Here is a 21,874-nt window from a genome sequence, read left to right as displayed (position 1 = left end):
AGTAAACTGCTGTCTGAGGACCCAAGAGGACGAGGGGGACAGTGAGTAAAATGCTGTCTGAGAAGCCATGGGGACGAGGGGGACAGTGAATAAACTAATGTCTGAGGACCTAAGGGGAAGAGGGGGACAAGGAATAAGATGGTGTCTGAGGACCTGAGGGGATGAGGGGGACAGTAAGTAAGCTGATGTCTGAGGACCTGAGGGGATGAGGGGGACAGTAAGTAAACTGCTGTCTAAGGACCTTGGGGGACGAGTGAAACAGTAAGTAAGCTGATGTCTGAGGACCTGAGGGGACAAGGGGGACAGTGAGGTTGGAAGAGTTCTCTTCCATAAATGCATACATGATGAGATATGCAGGAGTCAGACCATGAAGGGCTTTGAAGGGGATGGGCAGCCAGTGTCAACAAGTCAAGCAGGATCTCAGCAGAGCAAATGGGTGAGGCAAGAGTGAGCAGTTCAGGAAGTTCAGACCCTTGCAGATGGGCGTTTAGACAGAGAAGTAAAGCCAGGCGGGGTCAGCGTGTGTAGGTGTAAATAGTGGCCTGGCCATTGCCAGGTTTCCAGAAGCTAAGCTGTCCAGGTTTTTATAAATGATTATTTTAATAATAACATCAATCAATGTGTGTTAGTTATGGATCAGGAGTTCAGGAGAGCTAAGCCAGTAATGTATGCTAAATGTGTCAGGATGAGGTCAAGCATGAGAACTGAAACACATTTAAGCTCAGTAGCTGAATGTTAGTAAAAAAAAGTAAAAAAAAAAAAAAGAACTCCAAAAATGTAAAAATCAAACCAGAATGAAAGTTCACATCAGGATGAGAAGCAAAATGCAAAAAACTGGACAAGAACAGAATACCAGACAGCCCTGCCCCCAGTTTATCTGAGGAAGTCTGGAAATACCTCTGCTGTGAAGGACAATCTTTTGAGAGTGATTTCTGGAGAGCAGGCTTTTGTCTCTTGTTCTTCTTCAGGAGCTCCTGACTGGACACAGAGGAGTCCGCGGTCTGTCCAGTGTCACTGAGAGACAGAGAGGAGAGTGCTTCAGCTTACTGTATTAATAGAGTCAGTCATGTAGGACATACATTAAACATGCATTAAGAAACAGAACAGGCCAATCAAACTAACCCAAACATGAAGAACACAGAGCTTGAATCCACTACCACACTTTAACCATCACTGTAACTGACCATTCTGTGATAGCTGCAGGCCACTGTGCAAGTCATATAAATACACTGCTATGATGATCAGACAGATGATCAGTTACCAAAAATTAGAACATTTTCTGACTGGTGTTATTAACCAATATTCCCTCCAGGAAGTTGAATGAGCTGAGAATAGCATCTGTCTTTACCTCTAAAAGCTTCAGCTGAGTAAAAAGGATAACTATGCAGAGGTTCTGAATCCACTTTGTAAGAAAGGTCCTTTGACTGGTTACAAGGAACTTAACATAAATAACATAGACAATGACCAGGCAAAACACTACATTCAGCTACTCTGAGTTGCACCCATTGCTGACAAAATCAAGCTGAAAGTCTCCTTCTCTGGACAGTAGGGACAGTTACTCCAACAGAACCCTTGAGTTCAGAAGAAACAAAACTTCTGTCCAAATCGTTTATCATATTTAAATGGACTGTGGTTTGAGTGTGTGGGTGTTACTGAATATGAATGTGTTGTATTTGACTCATGATTCAGTTTGTCATATTCCCAGTCTTATGAATCAAAGAACAAAGAACAAACTGGACAAACTGATTAAGAAGTCTGGCTCTGTTGTAGGAGTCAAACTGGACACTCTGAATGTTGGGGCTGAAACATGAGCTCTTAATAAGCTGCTTGCCATCATGGACAATGCATCACATCCCCTGCTCACTACAGTGGAGAACCAGGAGAGTGTGAGATCTTCTCTTCCCACTGCAGTTAGACTCAATAATGAGTTACTACTACTACTACTACTACTACTAATAATAATAATAATAATTAATGCACTCACTGCAGTTAGACTCAATAATGAGTTAGTTCATTACTACTACTATTAATAATAATAATAATAATAATAATAATTAATGCACTCACTGCAGTTAGACTCAATAATGAATCTCCTTACTGCAGGAAAACTACTGATCTCCTACTGTCTGAACTGTACTGATTTAAACCTACTGCTACATGTTAGTTCATTACTACTACTATTAATAATAATAATAATAATAATAATAATAATAATAATTATTAATGCACTCACTGCAGTTAGACTCAATAATGAATCTCCTTACTGCAGGAAAACTACTGATCTCCTACAGTCTGAACTGTACTGATTTAAACCTACTGCTACATATTAGTTCATTACTACTACTATTAATAATAATAATAATAATAATAATAATAATTAATGCACTCACTGCAGTTAGACTCAATAATGAATCTCCTTACTGCAGGGAAACTACTGATTGTCAGCCCTGCGGCACCGCGCCCCCCCAGGGGCGGCTCCGGGCCGCGGTCCACAGGCTCCTCGGAACTTTTCAGTCAATGTTGGGTTAATTTCAGTGTTCACGTACTTTCTGTTCCTCCCGTTGGTTTTCTCACTATGGACTTTTATGTTGTCAGCGGTCGCAGTAAGGCGCCATGTTTTCTGTTTACGTCTGATTTGTTTCACCTGTGTGCTGGGGTACAAAGGGAGCAAACGCAGATGCCTCGGCGCCAAGAATTACTCTTGTGATGCCAAGCTGTAAGGTTGGCTTCAGGTTCTGGAGACTTCTAGGGAGGTCTACAAGTTCAAGTAGTATATGCTCTATCGGAGCGGTTTCACGTTCAGGAGTTCGCTGTCTGGTTCACCGGTTGGTTGCCAGGGTGATTTGGCGTCCGGTTCCCTTGCACCTGAGTCGAGTAAGTTCATCGGCGCCTGACGAGCGCGGTTTTGGGGTGAGGTTTTTGGTTGTTAGATTCGTTGGTTCTGTTGCGTTCTAGCCTTCCTCCCCCCGTTTGATTTGTCCCCTTTCGCTTTGCTCCCGGACTGCTTTCCAGACTCGGGTGGTTTTCCAGGTTTATCCCCGTTTCAGTTGTCACCTGTTTGTTTTCTGTTTCTGTTTATTGGACCCTGTACTTTGCTGCCTCGTTTTGTTTGTGTTTGGTCATTTTGATTTTGTCATTAAAGACTGTTTCCCTGCATTGCTCTGTCCCTGCGAGTGTTCCCTTGTCTCGCCTAGCCAGCATGACAGAATTCTCGGCCGACACCCTCCGAACAGCGGGGATGGACGCCTTGGATCACGCTGTTCGCACCCAAGGTCAATTCTTGGGGCAGCAGCAACACACTCTGTTGAGCGTGTCAGAGACTGTTGGCCACCTGGCGCAGCAACAGGTGGGCCAGCAGCACCAAGTCACCCAACTAGTGGGTGACATTCAGGGGCTCACGAATCTAGTAAAGACTTCGTTGGAGCCTGCTAGATCTCCCAGTCCCGTCTACACACCCCATAGCGCGTATCCGGTTGGCAACAGCGTATCCGGATACGTACAGTGGCAATCCGGAACTTTGCGAGGAGTTCTTGCTTCAGTGCGAGGTCTTCTTTAAGAACTCCCCGACCGGCACTGACCAGGCGAAGATCACCTTTATGGTATCCCGGCTCGCAGGGAAGGCTCTGGATTGGGCCACTGCCACCTGGACGGAGCTTAGCGAAGTGTTTCTACACCCCCGAGAGGGACTCACCAAGGCGCATGGAGCAGGGCTCCCGGTCAGCGGTTCAATACTCCCTGGAGTTCCGTACTCTGGCGGCAGGGAGCGGATGGAATCAGCCGGCCCTCTTGGCCCTGTTTCGTAACGGGTTGAACCCTCGTCTGCAGCGGGAGCTGGCCTGTCGGGGCGAGACGTTGGAGCTGGACGACTTCATCGCGCTCGCGATCCGGCTGGACCAGCTCCTAGGTCGCCCTACTCACCTCAGACCCCATGGAGCTGGGGGATCGGTCGCCTGCCCCAAGAAGCAGGCCAGCCAAGGTGTGCCAGGGAGTATAGGACTCTCCAGTTCAGCGGGTACGGCGGCCTCTGCCTCACCAAGTACACCGGAGAGTGAGCCCATGGAGGTGGGTATCAGCCGCTTGGCACCGGAGGAACGCAGTCGTAGGACCAGAGAGGGGCTGTGCTTCTTCTGAGACTGCCGGAGGAGGATCCTGATGGCTTCTCGCCCAAACACCGATGGGCGCGGGGAGGGGACTCCTCGCGCTAATGCGGTGAGTCTGCCCGTTCCAGGGCTAGTGTCTAGGTCGATCACGTTGCCAGTATTAGTGACCTATCGGTCCCAGTGTGTGTGTGTGTTGCAGCGTTGATCGACTGCGGCGTGGAGGGGAGCTTCCTGAGGGCCGACATCGTGGAGCGTCTGAGAATCCCGGTGGAGGAACTCCAGAGACCTCTCCGCATCACCACCCTGGACGGGCAGCCCATGGGTCCTCGCCCCATTACCCACGTGACCACTGGGGTCCACCTAGCCGCGAGTTTCCTACACCAGGAGGAGGCCTCACTGCTGGTACTCCCGGCCTCCGAGCATGCTCCGATACTAGGTCTGCCATGGCTTAGTAAACACAACCCTCACATCTCCTGGCCAGACAGGGAGATAGTATCTTGGTCCTCATATTGCCGCACACACTGCCTCAATCTCGCCCCCCTTAGCGTCGGGTCCACCTCTGTGGAGAGCCCTGAACCAGAATCCCTAGTCGTCTTGCCGTCCGAGTATGAGGACCTTGTAGATGTCTTCTCTAAGTCCGGTGCTGCTAAGCTCCCCCCCCACCGCCCGTACGACTGCGCCATCGACCTAGTAGAGGGAGCGGTCTTACCTAAAGCACGAGTTTACCCCCTCTCTAGGGAGGAGGAACGGGCGATGGAGGATTATATATAGACGAAGCCTTAGCACAGGGGTACATCACACCGTCTAAGTCTCCCGTAGCGTCAGGGTTTTTCTTCATTCAGAAGAAAGGGGGGGGTTGAGGCCGTGGATAGACTACCGGGCACTTAACGCTATTACCAGGCGCTTCCCCTATCCCATGCCGTTGGTCCCGTCTGCCCTCGAACAGTTGCGGGGGTCCCGAGTGTTTAGCAAGCTGGACTTGCGCAGTGCGTATAATCTCGTGTGGATCAGGGAGGGGGACGAGTGGAAGACGCCGTTTATTTACATTTACATTTACATTTACGGCATTTAGCAGACGCTCTTATCCAGAGCGACTTACAAAGTGCTTTGCTATTTACCCAAGAAAACCTCAGCTAGTTAGAATAGACTAATACAAAAGATACCTCCAAGCTTAGACATTGCTAAACACAATACAATAAGGCGACCATAGAACTATTCGTCCAAGTACTCGCTGAAGAGGTGGGTCTTCAGTCTGCGTTTGAAGACAGCGAGCGACTCGGCCGTTCGGACATCCAGGGGCAGCTCGTTCCACCACTTTGGTGCCAGGACAGAAAAAAGCCTGGACGCTTGTCTTCCGCGGATTTTGAGGGATGGTGGGTCGAGCCGAGCCGTACTTGAAGCTCGAAGGGCTCTTGGTGCGGATCGGCTTTTGACCATTGCCATTAGATACGGAGGGGCTGGTCCGTTCTTGGCTTTGTAGGCCAGCGTCAGGGTTTTAAATCTGATGCGGGCAGCAACAGGAAGCCAGTGAAGAGAACGCAGCAGTGGAGTGACATGGCTGAATTTAGGGACATTGAAGACGACCCGTGCCGCTGCATTCTGGATGAGTTGCAGGGGCCTGATGGCGCGCAGAGGGAGACCAGCCAGAAGAGAGTTGCAGTAGTCAAGTCTGGAAGTGACGAGAGACTGAACAAGCACCTGGGTGGCCTCTCTAGAGAGGAAGGGTCGAATTCTCCGGATGTTGTACAGAAGAAATCTGCAGGACCGAGTTACGTTTGCAACATGACTTGAGAACGATAACTGATCATCCATCACTACACCAAGGCTGCGGGCTTCAGTAGAGGGAGTGACCAGTGAGTTCTCGAAGGTGATGGCAAGATCGTTTCTTGGTCCAGCAGTTCCCGGGATGTACAGCAGCTCCGTCTTGCTGGGGTTGAGTTTGAGGTGGTGAGCCGCCATCCAAGACGAGACGTCGGCGAGGCATGCTGAGATACGGGTGGAGACCTGTGTGTCAGACGGTGGGAAAGAGAGCATGAGTTGAGTGTCGTCGGCGTAACAGTGGTAAGAGAATCCATGGGAGGATATCACTTTACCAAGAGAGTGAGTGTACAGTGAGAAAAGAAGAGGACCAAGAACTGAGCCTTGTGGAACGCCAGTGGAGAGACTACAAGGAGCGGACGTGTCGCCCTGCCACGTTACCTGGTATGAGCGTCCCTGCAGGTATGATGCAAACCATTGCCATGCAGAGCCGGTAATTCCAAGACCGGCAAGGATAGACAGGAGGATCTTGTGGTCCACTGTGTGAAAAGCTGCGGAGAGGTCAAGAAGGATCAGAACCAAGGACAGTCTGGCAGCTTTAGCTGCATGGAGCTTCTCTGTAACTGCAATGAGAGCAGTTTCAGTAGAGTGTGCAGCTTTGAAGCCAGACTGGTGGGGGTCCTGAAGATTGTTGAGAGTGAGAAAGAGAGACAGTTGGTTGTAGACAGAACGTTCGAGAATCTTTGAGAGGAAAGAGAGAAGAGAGATAGGTCTGTAGTTGCCGATGTCCAAGCTGTCTAGAGTTGGTTTCTTTAGGATGGGCACGACTCTGGCAGACTTGAAGGCCGATGGTACCTGACCTGATGACAAAGAGCTGTTTATGATAGAGGAGATGAAGGGGAGGAGGTTTGGAGCGATGGTTTGGAACAGAGGGGATGGAATAGGGTCTAGTGGACAGGTGGTAGGATTATTGGAGGTGAGAAGATGTAGGAGGTCATCTGTGGAAAGAGGAGAGAAGCAAGTCAGAGAAGAGGGAGGAGGAGGGCAGTGTCTAGAGAGGGGGGTAGAGGCAGGGGGGAAGGATCGGCGGATCTTGTCAACCTTTTCTTCAAAGAAGGAGACAAAATCATCTGCAGACAGGGTAGTGGGAGGTGGGGGAGTAGGAGGGTTGAGGAGAGAGGAGAAGATGGTGAATAGTTTGCGTGGGTCAGATGCAGAGGATTCCAGGGGGGCATTACCAGTATCGGGTCATGCCGTATGGCCTAGCCAACGCCCCCTCTGTCTTCCAGTCATTCATTAATGACGTCCTGAAGGACTACCTCGGACGATTCGTGGTGGTCTTTCTGGACGACATACTGTTGTACTCCTCCGACCTGGTCACCCATGTGCGCCACGTCCGCCTGGTCCTGGCGAGACTCAGGTCCCACCTGCTGTTTGTTAAACTAGAGAAGTGTGTGTTCCATGTGCCGGAGATACCTTTTCTGGGTTACATCATCAGCGAGTGGGGGGTTCTTATGGATCAGGCAAAGGTTCAGGCGGTCCTGGATTGGCCGACACCAGGCTCGGTCAAGGAAGTACAGAGCTTTCTAGGGTTTGCAAACTTCTACAGGAGGTTCATTAGAGACTTCAGTAGTTTGGCAGCGCCCATCACGTCATTGCTTAAGGGAGCCCCTCTCAAGCGTGCTTTCACGTCGGCCCCATTGTTGCGACACCCCGATCCCCGTAGGCCGTTCGTGGTGGAGGTGGATGCCTCCGGTACAGGGGTGGGGGCCGTCCTGTCACAGAGACAGGAGGTAAGCGACCGCTTACACCCCGTTGCGTTTTATTTTAAGAAGCTCACAGGAGCAGAGAGGAACTACGGGGTAGGGGATCGGGAGCTCCTGGCGGTTAAGATGGCACTGTCCGAGTGGCGTCATTGGTTGGAGGGAGCTGCCCACCCATTCCTAGTCCTTACTGACCATAAGAACCTCGAGTATCTCCGGCAAGCTAAGTGTCTGAACCCCAGGCAAGCCAGGCGGTCCCTGTTTTTCGCCAGGTTCCAGTTTCACATCACGTACAGGCCGGGCTCCCGTAACACTAAGGCGGATGCCCTCTCCCGCATCCACCAAACGGCGGAAGGGGGGGAGGTCGACCCGGTACCCTTATTACCACCTTCTGTCTCAGACACGGCGATTCAATGGGACCTAGATACGGAGATAGCCGAGGCACTTTCCCGCACTGTCGTTCCCACGGTGTGCCCCCCAGACAAAGTCTACGTACCGAGCACGTTCCGGGAGAGGCTCATTGGCTGGGCCCATGCCTCTCCAACGGCCGGTCACCCAGGTGAGACCCGTACTTTCCACCTACTGGCAGCCAAGTACTGGTGGGAAGGGATGCGGGCAGACATTCACCGTATAATCGCTTCATGTAGCACCTGCGCCCTGTGCAAAACCCCCAAGACGCTCCCTTCGGGGAAGCTCATGCCTCTGCCCGTCCCCGACCGCCCGTGGTCTCACCTGGCGGTGGACTTTGTCACGGATCTGCCCGAATCCGGGGGTTACACGGTGGTGATGACGGTGGTGGATCGTTTCTCGAGGGGGGTTAAGTTCATCCCGTTCCCTACGTTGCCCACAGCCATCCAGGCAGCCCAAGCCCTGGTAGACCACGTTCTCCGGAATTTCAGAATCCCGGAGGACATAGTATCAGACCGAGGGGCCCAGTTCACATCCCAGGTGTGGGGTGCGTTTTGCTTTCCTCAGGATACCACCCTCAGACCAATGGCCAGTGCGAGCGCACTAACCAGGAGCTGGGGAAGTTTCTGCGGATCTACTGTCACGACTACCCCAGCGAGTGGTCGCGGTATCTGGTTTGGGCCGAGATGGCCCAGAACTCGCTGAGGTGCGCGACCACTGGCCTCACCCCCGATCAGTGTATGTTAGGCTACCAACCCCCGTTGGCCCCTTGGACTGCTGCGGAGACCCAGTTACCAGCAGTCGATGCATGGACACAAGACACAGGCCGATCGGAAGCGTGGGGAGACCCTGTCATACGCGTCTGGAGATCGCGTATGGGTCTCCACACGGGACATTCGGACTGGTCTTCCGTCTCAGAAATTGGCAGCTAAGTACATGGGTCCATTCGAGGTTGTCAAGCACATCAACGAGGTTTCTGTTAAGGTTCTTTACCCACACACTCACGTATACATCCTGTGTTTCATGTGTCGCAGCTCAAGCCTGTGGTGTCTGGGCCCCTGGACGAGGCCACCCCGGCGGACACGCAGCCGGAGCCTATAGAGGTGGAAGGGACTCCCGCTTACACGGTCCGGCGAGAACTGGTTCACTCTCTGTTACTACAGGTTCACTCAGGTTGACTCTGTTACTACAGGTTCACTCTCTGTTACTACAGGTTCACTCAGGTTCACTCTCTGTTACTACAGGTTCACTCTCTGATACTACAGGTTCACTTAGGTTCACTCTCTGTTACTACAGGTTCACTCTCTTACTACAGGGTCACTCAGGTTCACTCTCTGTTACCACAGGTCCACTCAGGTTCACTCTCTGTTACTACAGGTTCACTCTCTGTTACTACAGGTTCACTCTCTGTTACTACAGGTTCACTCTCTGTTACTACAGGTTCACTCAGGTTCACTCTCTGTTACTACAGGTTCACTCAGGTTCACTCTGTTACTACAGGTCCACTCAGGTTCACTCTCTGTTACTACAGGTTCACTCTCTGTTACTACAGGTTCACTCAGGTTCACTCTCTGTTACTACAGGTCCACTCAGGTTCACTCTCTGTTACCACAGGTCCACTCTCTGTTCATACAGGTTCACTCAGGTTCACTCTGTTACTACAGGTTCACTCTCTGTTACTACAGGTTCACTCTCTGTTACTACAGGTTCACTCAGGTTCACTCTCTGTTACTACAGGTTCACTCTCTGTTACTACAGGTTCACTCTCTGTTACTACAGGTTCACTCTCTGTTACTACAGGTTCACTCTCTGTTACTACAGGTTCACTCAGGTTCACTCTCTGTTACTACAGGTTCACTCTCTGTTACTACAGGTTCACTCTCTGTTACTACAGGTTCACTTAGGTTCACTCTCTGTTACTACAGGGTCACTCTCTTACTACAGGGTCACTCTCTGTTACTACAGGTTCACTCAGGTTCACTCTCTGTTACTACAGGTTCACTCTCTGTTACTACAGGTTCACTCTCTGTTACTACAGGTTCACTTAGGTTCACTCTGTTACTACAGGTTCACTCTCTTACTACAGGGTCACTCAGGTTCACTCTGTTACTACAGGTTCACTTAGGTTCACTCTCTGTTACTACAGGTTCACTCTCTGTTACTACAGGTTCACTCTCTGTTACTACAGGTTAACTCTCTGTTACCACAGGTCCACTCAGGTTCACTCTCTGTTACCACAGGTCCACTCAGGTTCACTCTCTGTTACCACAGGTCCACTCAGGTTCACTCTCTGTTACCACAGGTTCACTCAGGTTCACTCTCTGTTACCACAGGTCCACTCAGGTTCACTCTCTGTTCATACAGGTTCACTCTGTTACTACAGGTTCACTCTGTTACCACAGGTCCACTCAGGTTCACTCTCTGTTACTACAGGTTCACTCAGGTTCACTCTGTTACTACAGGTTCACTCTCTCTTACTAGAGGTTCACTCTCTCTTACTACAGGTTCACTCAGGTTCACTCTGTTACTACAGGTTCACTCTGTTACTACAGGTTCACTCAGGTTCACTCTCTGTTACTACAGGTTCACTCTCTGTTACTACTGGTTCACTCTCTGTTACTACTGGTTCACTCTCTGTTACTACTGGTTCACTCAGGTTCACTCTCTGTTACTACTGGTTCACTCTCTGTTACTACTGGTTCACTCTCTGTTACTACAGGTTCACTCTCTGTTACTACAGGTTCACTCTCTGTTACTACAGGTTCACTCAGGTCCACTCAGGTTCACTCTCTGTTACTACAGGTTCACTCTCTGTTACTACAGGTTCACTCTCTGTTACTACAGGTTCACTCAGGTTCACTCTCCGTTACTACAGGTTCACTCAGGTTGACTCTCTGTTACTACAGGTTCACTCTCTGTTACTACAGGTTCACTCAGGTTGACTCTGTTACTACAGGTTCATTCTGTTACTACAGGTTCACTCTCCGTTACTACAGGTTCACTCTCCGTTACTACAGGTTCACTCTCCGTTACTACAGGTCACTGTGGCTCCTAGTTATTACATTATCTACAGTCTTACAACCTCAGATGTAATCACCGTGGATTTACACCAGATTTGGCACACTATCTCAGAGCAACACGTTGTATATGAATCTTACATTTGGTCCCATTTTGGAGAGTCTAGATTAATTAATAATTATTAATAAATTATAATTATTAATTAAAACACAAGGTAAGATAAGCCTGTCAGGTACCTGTGGAAATCTGATTGGTTAATGGCGGTCATAATGGCGGTTAATGGCGCTCATAACCCATAGATAATGAACCAGGACAGCAGATTTTGTGTGTTATAGCGCCATCTATTGTGTACATGTATATGCATGATTTTTGCAATCCATGTTTCTGTCTTTAACTATTAAAGTTCAGGTTATTGAGATATTGTTGATAACACATTTGTGTATGACAGGTGAAAGTTGAGAGAGTCACTGGTTAGCAGTTAAATTCTGCATTAAGTATAAAATACTCCTTCTGACCTATACCTATACTGTGGCCCAACAGGATCTTGCTACAATCATACAACCCAGCTCAAGCTTTCAGATAATCCACCAGTGTTCCTTACTGTTTCTGTGCTGATGTTGCCTGCTTTAATACTTACCCTGTTCTGTAGGGGTCTGATTACAGGACTGATTACTGGTTTCTGATTTGTACTGCTGTCTCTCTAATCTACTTCCTTTACAGGTCGTACATCAGTCTACTCCTAAACACACCTTATTTTTTCTCCTTTCTTTTCTCTCTCTCCCCCATGTGTTAACTGCCCCCTGCTGTCTGCTCGCCACTGCCACTTCATTCTCACCTAACTGCACAGCTGTGCATAAGACTGTTTATCAGCCCGAACCTTCACATTTCACTCACAATCTTATAATCTATGGCTTGATGCCATTTTTGTCACAGAACAACAAGAATTAAAAATAACAAGAGAGACAGCAGTGAAGTAAGAGCTGTCATTTGTTGTGCTATCCAGTGTCAGCTAGAGGAGGAGGGGGTGACCTTTTGAGTGTTGGTTCCCGTGGGAGACTGAACCTAAGATCTTTTCTAGCAGTACTTTAGTACATGTGTTTACTGGAAAGCAAAACATGTATCTGAGGATGGGATTAGGAAGCGTGAAGAAAAGACTACCTTTCAGGAGGACCTGATCCCTGTTTGAAGTTGTGAGGTTCTCCCATTGACTGGTCACTCTTGAAGGATACACAGCTGGATCCAGGGGAGTTTGACCTGTCTGCAGTTCCACTAGAACCAGAAAGAAAGGGGTTTTAAGAACTCTTTTTTCACCACAATACACCATCTAAAAGAATGATTCTGCACCTTTATCCATTACCCAAGATAAAGATAGAGAAGAGTTCAGATGTGGACACATGAAGGACAAGGTGCTGTACATTCTGGGATCTGCAGGAATTCACCATGATCTTGCCATCTCCTTTAAGAACTCACTGGTCACTCCATCTACAGAAGCTGGGAGACTTGGTGTAGTCATGGATGATCAGTTATTGTTCTCAACTTACATTGCAAATCTGACTCGGTCGTGCAGATTTCTCCTCTTTAACATCCGGAGAATTCCACCCTTCCTCTCTAGAGAGTCGCCTAGGTGCTTATACAGTCTCTCATCATGTCAAGACTTGATTACTGCAGCTCTCTTCCGTCTGGTCTCCCTTTGCGCTCCATCAGACCCCAGCAGCTTATCCAGAACACAGCGGCACGGGTCATCTTCAACGTTTCTAAATTCAGCCAAGTTCAGCTCCTCTGCTGCGTTCTCCTCACTGGCTTCCTGTAGCTGCTACCCTCATCAGATTTAGACCCCTGACTCTGACCTACAAAGCCAAGATGGGAGAAGCTCCTCCATACTTGATGCTAATGGTCAAAAGCCGATCTGCACCAAGAGCCCCTTCCAGCCTGAAGTAGGACCCGCCATCGTTCAAGGTCCATGGAATTCAAGCATCAAGGCTTTTCTCTGTCCTTGCTCCGAATTGCTGAAACGTACTTCCTCTGGCACTCTCAGCACTCTAATTAGAAATCCTCTACTGAAAGAAAAATTTATAGTCCAGGTCCAAGATTTAACCTTCTCTGGGAGACTGAACCTAAGATCTTTTCTAGTAGTACATTAGTACATGTGTTTACTGGAAAGCAAAACATGTATCTGAGGATGGGATTAGGAAGCGTGAAGAAAAGACTACCTTTCAGGAGGACCTGATCCCTGTTTGAAGTTGTGAGGTTCTCCCATTGACTGGTCACTCTTGAAGGATACACAGCTGGATCCAGGGGAGTTTGACCTGTCTGCAGTTCCACTAGAACCAGAAAGAAAGGGGTTTTAAGAACTCTTTTTTCACCACAATACACCATCTAAAAGAATGATTCTGCACCTTTATCCATTACCCAAGATAAAGATAGAGAAGAGTTCAGATGTGGACACATGAAGGACAAGGTGCTGTACATTCTGGGATCTGCAGGAATTCACCATGATCTTGCCATCTCCTTTAAGAACTCACTGGTCACTCCATCTACAGAAGCTGGGAGACTTGGTGTAGTCATGGATGATCAGTTATTGTTCTCAACTTACATTGCAAATCTGACTCGGTCGTGCAGATTTCTCCTCTTTAACATCCGGAGAATTCCACCCTTCCTCTCTAGAGAGTCGCCTAGGTGCTTATACAGTCTCTCATCATGTCAAGACTTGATTACTGCAGCTCTCTTCCGTCTGGTCTCCCTTTGCGCTCCATCAGACCCCAGCAGCTTATCCAGAACACAGCGGCACGGGTCATCTTCAACGTTTCTAAATTCAGCCAAGTTCAGCTCCTCTGCTGCGTTCTCCTCACTGGCTTCCTGTAGCTGCTACCCTCATCAGATTTAGACCCCTGACTCTGACCTACAAAGCCAAGATGGGAGAAGCTCCTCCATACTTGATGCTAATGGTCAAAAGCCGATCTGCACCAAGAGCCCCTTCCAGCCTGAAGTAGGACCCGCCATCGTTCAAGGTCCATGGAATTCAAGCATCAAGGCTTTTCTCTGTCCTTGCTCCGAATTGCTGAAACGTACTTCCTCTGGCACTCTCAGCACTCTAATTAGAAATCCTCTACTGAAAGAAAAATTTATAGTCCAGGTCCAAGATTTAACCTTCTCTGGGAGACTGAACCTAAGATCTTTTCTAGTAGTACATTAGTACATGTGTTTACTGGAAAGCAAAACATGTATCTGAGGATGGGATTAGGAAGCGTGAAGAAAAGACTACCTTTCAGGAGGACCTGATCCCTGTTTGAAGTTGTGAGGTTCTCCCATTGACTGGTCACTCTTGAAGGATACACAGCTGGATCCAGGGGAGTTTGACCTGTCTGCAGTTCCACTAGAACCAGAAAGAAAGGGGTTTTAAGAACTCTTTTTTCACCACAATACACCATCTAAAAGAATGATTCTGCACCTTTATCCATTACCCAAGATAAAGATAGAGAAGAGTTCAGATGTGGACATGAAGGACAAGGTGCTGTACATTCTGGGATCTGCAGGAATTCACCATGATCTTGCCATCTCCTTTAAGAACTCACTGGTCACTCCATCTACAGAAGCTGGGAGACTTGGTGTAGTCATGGATGATCAGTTATTGTTCTCAACTTACATTGCAAATCTGACTCGGTCGTGCAGATTTCTCCTCTTTAACATCCGGAGAATTCCACCCTTCCTCTCTAGAGAGTCGCCTAGGTGCTTATACAGTCTCTCATCATGTCAAGACTTGATTACTGCAGCTCTCTTCCGTCTGGTCTCCCTTTGCGCTCCATCAGACCCCAGCAGCTTATCCAGAACACAGCGGCACGGGTCATCTTCAACGTTTCTAAATTCAGCCAAGTTCAGCTCCTCTGCTGCGTTCTCCTCACTGGCTTCCTGTAGCTGCTACCCTCATCAGATTTAGACCCCTGACTCTGACCTACAAAGCCAAGATGGGAGAAGCTCCTCCATACTTGATGCTAATGGTCAAAAGCCGATCTGCACCAAGAGCCCCTTCCAGCCTGAAGTAGGACCCGCCATCGTTCAAGGTCCATGGAATTCAAGCATCAAGGCTTTTCTCTGTCCTTGCTCCGAATTGCTGAAACGTACTTCCTCTGGCACTCTCAGCACTCTAATTAGAAATCCTCTACTGAAAGAAAAATTTATAGTCCAGGTCCAAGATTTAACCTTCTCTGGGAGACTGAACCTAAGATCTTTTCTAGTAGTACATTAGTACATGTGTTTACTGGAAAGCAAAACATGTATCTGAGGATGGGATTAGGAAGCGTGAAGAAAAGACTACCTTTCTGGAGGAGCTGATCCCTGTTTGAAGTTGTGAGGTTCTCCCATTGACTGGTCACTCTTGAAGGATACACAGCTGGATCCAGGGGAGTTTGGCCTTTCTGCAGTTCCACTAAGATCAGAAAGAAAGGGGTTTTAGAAATCTGATGAAATGAAGGTATTCTCACCACAAGTGAGTTTAAATTAGCTGAACGTGTGACATAAATGGAGAACAAAGCAGGGATCAAAGAACTCTTAATAATGTTCTTTGGGTAATTATGTTTGACGTTGTTCAGACATTCCTCATGTAATTTAATGTTTATTGAGTCAGATGAAATCAGTCATTGTGTTCATGCATTTAACCTTCCACCCGTTCCGGTCAACGCCGCTGGGATGGACGCCCAGTGTAGGGATATACAGGAGAAACCCAAAACACCCAAGTTCACCCAAGTCAGCTCCCCAGTTCCACACTGCAGAGCTGACTGGAAACATGTATGTGAAGAGCTCAGGATCAGCAAGTAGAAGAGAGAGGACTACCTCTCTGAAGGAGCTGATCCCTCTTTGAGGTTGAGAGGTTCTAGCATTGCGTGGTCACTCTTCAAGGATACACAGCTGGATCCAGGGGAGTTTGGCCTTTCTGCAGTTCCACTAGAACTAGAAAGAAAGGGGTTTAAGAACTCTTTTTTCACCACAATACACCATCTAAAAGAATGATTCTGCACCTTTATCCATTCCCCAAGATAAAGAAAGGTAAAACAATGGAATTAGAAACACAGTCCAACTAGGTCCCAGTAACAACACCTCTGCAAACCCACTCAGAATCACAGTACTCCAAGGGATGAGCTATACAACTCTGCTGATGTTCAACGTCACTAGCATATGAGGACAACTCAATTTAAGCTTAAGAAGAGGGAGACTTATTAGGACAAAGAAAATGTGTTGCTCCGGATTATTAAGTAAATACAAATATTAAACTGTTCACTTTACTGGATTTCTAATCATTAGTAACAGAATGTAAAACAGCTAATCTGAATGAATGTAAACTCCAGACAGACCACACTAACAGAACACACTAAGAAAAAACTTAGAGCAAGGGCTGAGCAAGGACAACATAAATGAAAGACAGGAAGGTCTGTAGAGTTTTACAAATAGTTACCTTTCAATCTCATCTTGGTCCTCCTGGAGACTCATTTCAGAGGATATATTTTTCCCACACTCCTCTGCCATCCTTTCAGGAAGGTTAACATGTGCAGAATATCAAACTTCAGCCCTGCCAGGATTGGTTAATCCTTTCAGCTCCATCTGGTGGGAAAGCAGGGGGGAGAGATATGGTAAACAAATTAAATAATAATATCTAAAGACATTTCACAGGCAAACTCCATCAGTAGTGTCAGATTAGGATAATCTCCCATACTGAGTTTATATTCCTAATCTGCTGCTCTGCATCTAATTAAACCAGACTATTTACACTCTGTAAGGAAACAGGTCTGTTCTGTAAGCACCAATGATGTCCATGATACACTCAGAAAAGTCTACTTTTAAACAATTGTGTGTGTGTGTGGGGGGGGGGGGGCATCTTAGTTTACTTTTAGTTAGAACCTACGGTGCTACAGTGGATCCACAGATTAGAGCCTCACTACTGATGAACATACAGTGGGTAGTGTAAACGGTTCAGTTAAAGGGTCACAGTAACTTTGCTTCAACAACAGTATTATAAACACAACTCAGAGAGATGGGAGACACTGTGGAGCTCCATATAACTCCCCCTTCTAAAGCAGAGGACCTGCCTCTGTGGTTGAAGGAGCTGAACTTAAAACATCCACCCTAACTGTTCGTATGCTCTTACCATGGAGGAGAAACTCTATTATGAAGCTCCAGTAAAAAGGATGCATCAGGGTTCTTGTGAGGCTCTTATGTAGTTTTACGCTTAGGCTAGCGTATTGTCTGACAACCTTACAAGCACCTGATGTGTTCGCTTTAATAGAGTTTCACCAAATCAAATAATCACAAACACAGAAACTCATTTAGTAGGCTAAGAACATTTAGTAGACAACACACCCCGAAACTGCTGTTTGAGGCCATGGGATCTTTAGAGGCCAAAATCTAAACTCTACTTATTTTACTAGGTTATTAATCAATTGCATTGATTGATTTACTGTTTACTGTAAAATAAAATAAAAAACATCAAATGTTTCCTTGATAATTTAAGTAATTTAAATGGATTTTGCATGAGCCAATGCTTGTACTCTGAACTGCGGACCCAGTAAAGTGCTGTATTAGTAATTTGTAATTTCTTCTTCTTCTTTTTTTTTAAAGAAAAAATCACCCACAGCCATCCCCAAAACCCCTTACCCACAGAAAACAAAGTGTCAGGTGAGTCAGCAGTGAGGGAGGGACCGGTTTAGCTTAATTAAACATTAGAGGTTCACAGACTGGGACACTGGCTAACCTCAGAACTCCTGGACTACAGCTCTGGTTTACATTAGTGGAAGTTAACTGTGAACAGAGCTGTAGTTACTGTGCTGAAACCAACTTAAGATTCTACCATTTGGTTAATTTTATATAATATTAAAATGACAAATTGCCTACATGTGAATAATTCTGTTTATACATTCCTATTAACCTGTGCACTCCTACTAAGTGTAGCATCTCTGCAAAACCCTGCTAGTTCACTGAAAATATAGTTTGTGTTTGGGCAAATGTGAATATTTCATTATGTTTGTATTTAAAAACAGAATTGTGAAGTCATGAACATACTTGAATATAAATATAATTTGGCAAGTATTTGCACACTGCTTATCTTATAGGTATTACCCAGCTACTCCAGCACAATTATGAAAATTAGTACCACACCTTAAGCTACACCTGTGAGTCCTGGGCAATGCAGAACAACAGCTTCTACAGGTCAATTTCTGCCCATCTGGTCCACTGAGAAAACCTTTTCTATGGATATAAATAAAAATGATCAATGCAGTGCTTCAGTTCATCTAAAATAAACACATGGAAGCTTTAACAGTCACTTATCTTCTGCCTTATTAACATATTTAAATAAGTTAATAAACACTGTGCTTGGACAGCTAATAGCTCATATACTATAGGAGATTATTAATTTGGTTGGATGCAAGCCCATTCACACCCACCTGCTATTAAGCAAAAATGGATTTCATTTTAATTTGGTCAGAAATTGTAGCAGCTATGGTCAACCTGACCAAGCTGGACCATGCGGTCATTTGTAATCCATTAAATGAAATGTAAATTTGATCATTTCTGGGGGGAAATATTTATATTAGCCAGTATCTGAATACTACACTTCAACACTGTGTTATACCGTGTTACACTAAACACCAGTTACTCCCACACTGCTCTACTGCTGTTAAAGAGCTGAACAGCACAGAAATATCACATATTATGATTCATCATCTATAAACACACTAATGATGCACACGGTTTACTGTGCGCGCACTAAAGCTCTGGCATTTAGCTTCGCTGTTCTGTCTGTGGTGAGGAGAATGTCTGAGCTTCCTGATGGTTTCATATGTAGAAAACTGTGCATCAAACCCATGTCTGCACACATCTGTTAAATTAAAAGATCATAAATGTATGGATTTCTTATTGTTAGGCTTCTTTAAAAGGGTAACATTGAGAAGCCAGTGCGCCTAACACCGGAAACCGGCTTCTCTCGTTTTACTTTCGCTTTTATTTTTGCAGTTATTTTCTTCTTTAGCTGAAATATAATTTATTGCACACAATATCTGTATACAACACCTGCCTTTATCATTTTCATCATTCTGATTAAATATCACTGCACTACACCGTTTTCTCAGTGTAGCTCGTGTGGCTTGTAAGTTCACCACAGCTCCACAGTAATATTCAGGCTTCACTTGGTATATGTCTTTGTATATCATATTTAGACACTTATTACAGCTGCATTTTACCATTCCTACCTTCTCCTTTATTATTGAGCTTCAAACGACTGCCTGTTCCAGATGGACTACATCACGTCTTCAGGTGTTTCTGCTGTGTGGAATAAATGAGATTTTAATACTATAGGAGATGGCTTGTGCGTATGTGTATGTCCTTGTGAGAAGGTCGTAACGCGCAGATTCCTTTTTTTAGTTTCGTTTTTCTTGTGAAGAAAACCTCTTCTTCCTGTTTCGTCCCGCCCCCTCACTTTCCTGTACTGAAACCCCAGGCCCGCAACATTCAGCCCAGAGACAGACTCAGAGTGCCCCTAAGGGCATGTTCAGTAGTTTATTGCTGTGTGAGATAAAGCTGATTGTAGCAGTTTTATGTAATAGATGCTTTGTAATTTAGTTGATCATTTATATATAAATAATAATATATATTACACAGTTTGAGCTTGATTGCAATAAAGGATGCGTTGAGTTCCATTTGAGATGAAAGGGGACTAAATCTTTACTGAGAGGGTCTTGTGGGCCTAACTTCTAAAGGAAGTTACTTCTAAAAAACGCATTGATTTGTCTTAAGTGCCCTCCATGCACAAATGCAAATGTACGTCTGTCTCTCTTTTCTTGTAGAAAGATTTCAGTTCCTGTAGATTTTATTTACATATGCAGAACAGATAGGTACAACCTCTGCCGGTGCTGCCAGAGAGTGTGATTATGCTCTGTACATGTGCTTAATAACCTTGATAAAATCTTAGTAACATTTGACAGCATAAACATGTTTTAAAGAATAAAGAATGTTTATTCTGAATAATATAATAATCACAAATATTTTAAGTGAACCTGATACTTATACCACAATCCTAACAGCAGCTCACAGATATGTTAAAGAATCATGGAATCCATAAAATGAATCCATAAATATTCCAACAGAAAATATGAGACTCAAAAATACAAATGATCTCTTTCACTACTATAAACAAACCAAGAGAACGAAAGAAAAAAATAAAGTGTGGGGGAATATCATCTTAGGTATACAGTAACTATGTGACACTGAATAAAGCCTGAACTGTGGACCTTGTCCTCTTACATCACCACTTTACTGAGTTACACATACTCACTACTACTGCTGCTCTCACTGCTGCTCACACTGCTGCTGCTCTCACTGCACCTCACACTACTGCTGCTCACGCTGCTGCTCACACTGCTGCTCACACTGCTGCTGCTCTCACTGCACCTCACACTACTGCTGCTCACGCTGCTGCTCACACTACTGCTCACACTACTCACACTACTGCTGCTCATGCTGCTGCTCACACTACTCTCACTGCTGCTCACACTGCACCTCACACTACTGATCACACTGCTGCTCTCACTACTGCTGCTCTCACTACTGCTGCTCACACTGCAGCTGCTCACACTGCAGCTGCTCACACTACTCCTCACACTACTGCTGCTAACACTGCTATCGCTGCTGCTCACACTACTGCTGCTCACACTACTGCTGCTCACACTACTGCTCTCACTGCTGCTGCTCACACTGCTGCTGCTCACACTGCTATCGCTGCTGCTCACACTGCTATCGCTGCTGCTCTCACTGCTGCTACTCTCACTGCTGCTGCTCACACTACAGGTCACACTGAAGCTTTCACTACTGCTCACACTACTGCTCACACTGCTGCTGCTCTCACTGCTGCTGCTCTCACTGCTGCTCTCCACATTACTCACACTGCTGCTGCTCACACTACTGCTGCTCTCACTGAAGCTTTCACTACTGCTCACACTGCTGCTGCTCACACTGCTGCTCTTAGCTACAGTTAGCCAGTTTAGCTGAAAGCTAGGGCCGCTAAACCTTAGCTAACGGTGTTACACGGCTCTGTGTGCCAGACAGGTGAGCTTATTTCTGTTAGCTAATCATAAAATATACATATATCAAGCAGAATGAGCGGTTAACTCATTGAGCAGGTATCAAAGAATAACCCACATAAGAGGGAGATGGAGAAGAAGTTCAAAGTGTAAATACAAAACACCTAAAACTAAACTATTGGAGTAGGTTCAGTTCATCCCATGGTCGAAAACACATTTTAACAATAATGAAAATAATCATCATAATAACTGACAACAATCACACCTTTCATACACTTTTCCGCTCCATCGGGTCATGGCACGTTGCTTGGCAGTTCAAAGGAGGGAAATATACCTTTGTAAGAATTGTTAAATTACACTACATCAGTCAGTGATGTCGTATTTACACGGGGATAACTCGGAATTCTAGATGAATCAAGGGTTTAGCAGGTGTGTCTTTGCGTCGTTACGTGAAACTCCTCTCGTTACGGTTCGAACGTAATAAAAACTGGATCATGTCGTTTTAAACATTGTAAACTGCTTTCGATCAGCGAGTGAGGTCATATTTACTAGTGGGAAACTCGAAATTCTAGATGTGATGTGTGATTGTGGTATAAAAATGAATATATACACATACATCATGCAGAATTAGCGGTAAAAAAAATAGAGAAGGCATCAAAGAATAACACAATATAGAGGCAGCTGGAGGAGAAGGTCAAGATTTAAATAAATAACACCTAAAACTTAGCTATTGCAGTTGGTTCATTTCAACCTGTGGTCGAAAACA

The 21,874-nt window shown here is 46.1% G+C and overlaps 1 protein-coding gene across 2 annotated transcripts in view; it reads right to left on the bottom strand.

The window, feature by feature from the left end:
- Nucleotides 1–19,419, bottom strand: part of LOC140539915 (uncharacterized) — a 245,519-nt gene extending 226,100 nt beyond the window's left edge. The window contains exons 1-9 of one of the 2 annotated variants that reach the window (XM_072662751.1): nucleotides 19,282–19,419; nucleotides 18,191–18,280; nucleotides 16,494–16,639; nucleotides 15,875–15,991; nucleotides 15,360–15,470; nucleotides 14,310–14,420; nucleotides 13,258–13,368; nucleotides 12,206–12,316; nucleotides 898–1,014 (exon numbers count right to left, since the gene is read on the bottom strand). In XM_072662751.1, coding sequence (XP_072518852.1) covers nucleotides 898–1,014; nucleotides 12,206–12,316; nucleotides 13,258–13,368; nucleotides 14,310–14,420; nucleotides 15,360–15,470; nucleotides 15,875–15,991; nucleotides 16,494–16,564 — 749 coding nt within the window. In that variant the 5' untranslated portion in view covers nucleotides 16,565–16,639; nucleotides 18,191–18,280; nucleotides 19,282–19,419. The remainder of the gene's footprint in view (nucleotides 1–897; nucleotides 1,015–12,205; nucleotides 12,317–13,257; nucleotides 13,369–14,309; nucleotides 14,421–15,359; nucleotides 15,471–15,874; nucleotides 15,992–16,493; nucleotides 16,640–18,190; nucleotides 18,281–19,281) is intronic. The other variant, XM_072662752.1, reaches the window with a different exon arrangement.
- Between the last annotated feature and the right edge of the window lie 2,455 nt (nucleotides 19,420–21,874).

This window comes from Salminus brasiliensis, chromosome 18 (assembly GCF_030463535.1).
Source record: "Salminus brasiliensis chromosome 18, fSalBra1.hap2, whole genome shotgun sequence".
Taxonomy (NCBI): Eukaryota; Metazoa; Chordata; class Actinopteri; order Characiformes; family Bryconidae; genus Salminus; species Salminus brasiliensis.
Note: the sequence above shows the minus strand (reverse complement) of the source record. Positions and strands in the feature narration are given on the sequence as shown.